Source organism: Gymnoscopelus braueri (assembly GCF_963280865.1).
Source record: "Gymnoscopelus braueri genome assembly, chromosome: 11".
Classification (NCBI taxonomy): Eukaryota; Metazoa; Chordata; class Actinopteri; order Myctophiformes; family Myctophidae; genus Gymnoscopelus; species Gymnoscopelus braueri.
In genome coordinates, this window is record NC_137613.1 from 20,798,354 (window position 1) to 20,804,353 (window position 6,000).

At 42.2% G+C, this 6,000-nt stretch overlaps 2 protein-coding genes across 2 annotated transcripts in view; one reads left to right on the forward strand and one right to left on the reverse strand.

Annotated features, from left to right (window-relative positions):
- Positions 1–2,798, reverse strand: part of rpl11 (ribosomal protein L11) — a 68,095-nt gene extending 65,297 nt beyond the window's left edge. Inside the window, exons 1-3 of the mRNA XM_080441559.1 lie at positions 2,749–2,798; positions 1,757–1,907; positions 1,128–1,234 (exon numbers count right to left, since the gene is read on the reverse strand). Of these exons, the coding sequence (XP_080297685.1) occupies positions 1,128–1,234; positions 1,757–1,907; positions 2,749–2,754 (264 nt within the window). The 5' untranslated portion in view covers positions 2,755–2,798. The remainder of the gene's footprint in view (positions 1–1,127; positions 1,235–1,756; positions 1,908–2,748) is intronic.
- Positions 2,799–3,926: 1,128 nt separating this feature from the next.
- On the forward strand, positions 3,927–5,564 carry LOC308095505 (ATP-dependent clpX-like chaperone, mitochondrial; the record flags this gene model as incomplete). The annotated part of the gene is made up of 1 exon (XM_080442562.1): positions 3,927–5,564. One exon carries the CDS (start codon positions 3,927–3,929, stop codon positions 5,562–5,564), a length of 1,638 nt encoding a protein of 545 aa, XP_080298688.1.
- Positions 5,565–6,000: the final 436 nt, after the last annotated feature.

Consider the following 6,000-nt stretch of genomic DNA (forward strand, 5'->3'; position numbering starts at 1 on the left):
GTCTGCGTAAGTACAGAGGTATACTCTGTAGCTCATGTGCACCTCTTCAAAAGAGGAAAGGGCATTTAAAACAAATGTGTTAAATAAGAACCGTCAAATCTATTTGCATTTGGCAAATCAACTGCAAATCCCCCCTCCTTAAGCCATGTTCTTAGGGCTGTTCCCTAAAAGTCGACGCGTCGGGCGAGGAGCCCGAAGTCGACTCGCATTTCTTGAGTCAAGGCGTCAAAAGTTTTTTTTGTGACCTTATAAAACGACTCTGTTGACTCTGCGTTAAACCTGCGACTCTGAGTCGACTCAATAAAGACTCAATAAATCCTGAGTCGGGGACAGCCCTAGTTCTTCTATGATCTCACAGACAATCACCCAAAGTCTCTATATTACACCGTCTCTGCCACTTCTGCCATAATCTGCTCCTAATTAATGCAAGACAAATTTCAGCCATTTCCAGTGTAATCCTAAATCTTCTCCACCACTACACCATTTTGTACCATAAAGTGAATCAGAGGAAAGTAAACACAATTACTAATGGTGTTTCAAGAATGAACGCATGGCATTGACATCTAGTTTTGCAGATGGGTAAAGCCTATGCATAACTATAAATCACTCACTATTCTGTATGCAACTCATATTACAGACCTGATGGTAGCATGTAGTTACATAAACATAACTCAGCCTTTAGTGGTGTACATGATCTATTAAACCAAGAATATCACAAACTTAAGCTGGTCTCTCACAGTAGAGGATACGATTTAGGGTCAGATTCGCCACCAATGACAATCGTGGGGTCGTTCCCAATTTGAGACTGGTCAGAACTAATTATCTGCCTAAGTCAACCTACGGTGTGAGGGGTTACCCGGCATAACCTTAATGTCACCGATTGGATAGTAAATATGAAAAATTGTGTTAAAGGAACAACGATGGAAAGATGAGCACAGACTTGAAAAATCCCAATGAAAGCGAGCTGTCTGGGAAGCGTCAAATAGCCTAGCTGTCCATCATTCAACTTGTCAGAACTGAAATCTGTGTGTAAATATTTATTTCCTAGCCTGACATGGCTAAAATCCTCTAATGTGCACAGCAATATGCACTCTAAAAATGATAAGTTATTTAGGGCATCTCCTCACCTTGAGTCCTTTCTCCAGGATTTCCTCTGCCTTGGCACCACGGACGGTACAGTGGACAGCAATCTTTTCATTCCTACGGATACCGAAGGATCGCACAGTGTAGCGGGCTGCAGGGGGAGGAGTGTAAAAAAATAAGGATCAAATTGATGACATCTACTTTGTGATGATTAACTGTGCAGGCATATACACATTGTGTTAACAGCAGTCAAAAGGATCCGATATGCCAAACAAACGGTTTCATTAGTACACTCTGAGTTTCAGACACCATAAGTGTCCATTTGGCTCCCAACTATAAATCATTTAGCTGGTTGCCCCATCTAACCCCTGGGGTCCCTGGACTCCACATTCAGGACTAGTGGTCTAGGGCAGTGGTTCCCAAACGTTTTAGCTCAAGACCCAAAAGACTAATTAGATGTTTGAAAATAGCAGAAAGTTACAGCATAGGCCAACAAAAACAAGTCTTCAACAAGTAACCACCACACACAGATCCTTGGCTTCCTGTAGACATTTGACAGATAAAATGTCAAGTTATCTGGGGCCATAACAGACCAAAACGTCAACAATGCTATAAGCCTGATAGTTGACTGATATATGAACAACACTGCAAAACCTTTAACACCGGTACCTACCCTTTGAGAAGACAGGGGTCTGTCCTGTGAGCTGCTCCAGCACCTTAGCAGCACGGGTCAGCCTGTCTCCACTCTCCCCAACACAGATATTAAGGCAGAGCTTGCGAATGCGAAGCTCCTTCATGGGGTTCTCCTTCTTCTCACCCTGGTCCTGTGTACAAAAATGTATCTATGGTCACAAACTGAACAGGAGCACAAACATAAATACAGGCCTTAACCCAGTTTAGGCGGCTCTCACCCTGTCAACTGACACAGACATGTTTAGCTTGTTGAGGGACGTTACCAATAATATTAGGGTGCATTTCTCCTTTCCGACATGTCGCCTTTCCGACGTTGACGAACCCTATACCTAACCCTAACCCTAACCATAACCGCACGCGGAAGCCACTAGTCGGAGTGGTGAGATGTCGGAATGGAAGGAGCACCCCCAGCTAACGTTAGTAATCCAGATAACAGTCAACTGCTAGCATAACCCAGCAGATGGTAAAACGCACAATTCAACAATACTGATCAGACTGCAAAGGATGGAACGCTCTCCTCCAACTCAATGTTTTATGCTGTCTATCGAATCAGTGCATGCTACAGCCGGACATGCCCGTACATATCACCACTGCTGCTGCTAGCTAGCTGCTAGATCTGACACCGTATTTACACCACAATACGCAAACTAGTACAATCAATGAACATGTTGGCAGTTTAACCACGCTGTAGCCATGACAATCTCATTATAATGTCCTTCCCGGCAGAACGTACTTAGGACTTAGGAGAACGTATCAACTAGAAACGTCTATGCGGTAGGTTAGCCTCTGTTAATTTTACCAAATGTCCTATGATGTTATGGCCAAAATACGACATTGGGTCAATCGTGTGTATCAACATACAGACGATAGCCCATTTATTACACGCGAGGGTGATTTTATAACGCCGATGATTGTAGATTTCGATGGCAAACTCACGTAGCTCGCCTTCATATGATTGCACTTATTACTCACCGCCATGTTTGATCACTAGAAGAGGACGTTACATTTCCGGCGCAGGGTATATATAAGAGAGTGTTCACTTCAAATATGCCCTAGGAAACATCGAACCGTATGGCACGCGTTCCACTTTACGCACAAGCGTCGATAAACAAAGTTCATTGCATTCCTAATAAATCGAGTCTTTTTGCAAATGCAATATTTTCTAACTTTAGTAAAAGACACATCAATGGGCTGAACGGAGATTATTTATTCAACTGTCAGTTGAATAAAAGGATACAGGTCGAGTGGGCACCTCAATATTAAATTGCAAAATTCCAAAATGGAAAAAGAAATTAAGAATAAATATATGCTGTGGAAAATAAGTAAAATATTTATTTGTCCCCATTTATAAAAATAAATAAATGTAAATATAAAATAAAATGTAAAATACATATATTTAAAAAAAAGTTATATGTGGCAATATTGTCATGATTAATATCTAGTCATATCTAATATATTAGCTAGGAGACCTATAGAGTAGAAATGGCAAGCCATTTACTTATTTTCAACCAAATAATTCTGCTATAACTAATTCATAAACCAAAACGACAAGTCATAAAAGTTCAAGCTTTAGAGCTTCTGCCAAAGGCTACTGGGATAGGTCAGAGCTGGCACAACAACGAAAAGTGATTAAAGACGCCCCCAGCGATGTCATGACGTCATCATGTCTTACCCAAATATTGAGTTGGGGCCATACATACAGGCAGTACCTACAATGCATAGAATACATAGAATACATAGAATACATAGAATACATGCAATACACACAATACATCAATACATTCAATACATATTTGGGTAAATATTTGGGGACACACATAGAGACAAAATGCTGTTCTATCTAGATGGCTGACCCTATGGCTGACCCACGACAGACATAAATTGTCCAACCACACAGATCTCCTTAGACTAACCATGGACGATGGGCCAACCACAGACTTCAATTAGCCCAGCCAATCAGAATTTCTCTTACAAAACATGCTAACCTGTGATGTTGTCAACTCTGGCTGACAACAGCCAATCACAAGGATTTGAGTTGGGTGACATCATCAACGTTCTTTCATGATGCGTTGAATGGTAGAACTGAGGATTCAGCCAAATACTTGCTTTATTTCACAGGGATGATGATGTCCTCCACCTTTAGAACAGCGATGGGACTGTTTTTAGTCTCTTCACGCATTAATTTGCCCATTTTAAGTAGACCATGTATAGGTCTACCTGAAGTAACACTGACCAGAAAAGTGCCAGTGAGATCATTATCAGAAACATCTGTGTATTTTTCATCAAGAGTCAAAGATGGCTCGGAAGGTGGCAAGAAATCAGGTGGTGAGATGGGGAAACGAGGAAGATCTGGTGGCAGCCAGCTGCGCTGTCCTAAATGTGGAGAGCCCTCCAAAGTTTTGGAAACCTTCATGTCCTCAACTCGTTTTGTGAAATGTCAGAAATGCCACCATTTGTTTGTGTTTCTGCCAGAGACTAACTCCAAGAAGAGTTTTGTCAATGAAGCTGTCAAATTTGACTTTCAGCGAAAGAAACCTCCTCCGCCCAAAAAGATCTACGCCTACCTCGATAAACATATCATTGGACAGTCTTATGCCAAAAAAGTAATGGCGGTGGCTGTTTACAATCACTACAAGCGCATATACAACAACCTTCCTGCCGCTAGTACTGAGCTACAGCTGGAAACAGAGAGACAACAAGCCTTGACTCAGGTGCTGTTGATGGCTGGGCTAAATCCCTATGGCAACATCATAGGTTACCAACAGCTCCCCCAGGAGAAGAAAGGGAGAGAGATCCTAGACTCCCATCCCACTAATATTAAATTAGAGAAGAGCAACATTGTACTGCTGGGGCCCACTGGGTCAGGCAAAACTCTCATAGCTGAGACGGTTGCCAAATGCCTAGACGTGCCCTTTGCCATCTGTGACTGTACAACATTAACTCAGGCGGGGTATGTTGGAGAGGACATAGAATCTGTCATTTCAAAACTTCTCCAAAATGCCAACTTCTCTGTTGAGAAAGCACAACAAGGTATTGTGTTTCTAGATGAAATCGACAAAATCGGCAGTGTCCCTGGAATGCACCAGTTGAGGGATGTAGGCGGAGAGGGAGTACAACAGGGACTGCTGAAACTCCTGGAAGGCACTGTTGTCAGTGTTCCTCAGAACCCCAGGAAGCTGCGCGGAGAGATGGTCCAAGTAGACACTACAAACATCCTGTTTGTCGCTTCTGGGGCCTTTAACGGACTGGACAAGATAATCAGCAGGAGAAAAAATGAAAAGTCCCCATTAGGGTTCGGCGCTACTGTCACGGACGCCGTGCAGGAGAACGTGGAGAAGGACCATCTTCTGAGCCAGGTGGAGGCCAAGGACCTGTTAGATTTCGGAATGATCCCAGAGATTGTTGGCCGTCTGCCTGTGGTGGTGCCCTTTCATAGCCTGGACGAGGACACCTTGGTCCGCATCTTGACTGAGCCTTGTAATGCTCTGGTTCCCCAGTACCAGGCCCTCTTCAGTATGGAAAAGTGTAAATTGATTGTCACCCCTGACGCCTTGAGGTCCATTGCAAAGACGGCTTTGGAAAGACAGACTGGTGCTCGTGGTCTTAGGTCTGTCATGGAGAAGCTGCTGCTTGATCCAATGTTTGACGTGCCACACTCCGACATCATGGCTGTAGAACTGAACAAAGAGGCTGCTGAAGGGAAATCTATGCCCAGGTACATTAAAGCACAAGTGAAAAAGTCTCTGAAAGAAAGTGGGCCAAGGCAGGCAGATATGGCCGAAAACTGATTAAATGCTGAGGGGCACATAACAAATACATTTGTGTACCTGTACACAAGATGACAGTTAACCTTGAACCTTTATTATTTTATTTTTACTCTATTTTCTTATAGTTTTTATTTGATCAATTCATTTTTTTATTTCAGTAGGGCCTACATCTAGTAAAATACTACTTATTATTTATTATTGCTTTTTATTATTATTATTATTATTATTATTATTATTATTATTATTATTATTATTATTATTATTATTATTATTGTGGGATCGCTTTAGCGATCACACTAATGTTATCTTCACTATTTATAATAATAATTACGGGGCCAGAGCTAAGCTCTGGACCTGTTTTAATATTGCCTGTATTCTTCTGTTTCCGCCACTTTTCGCAGTTCTGGCTGAACCGTGCTGTCGCTTTTTACGAAACTCGGCCATATGGTAGATGGTC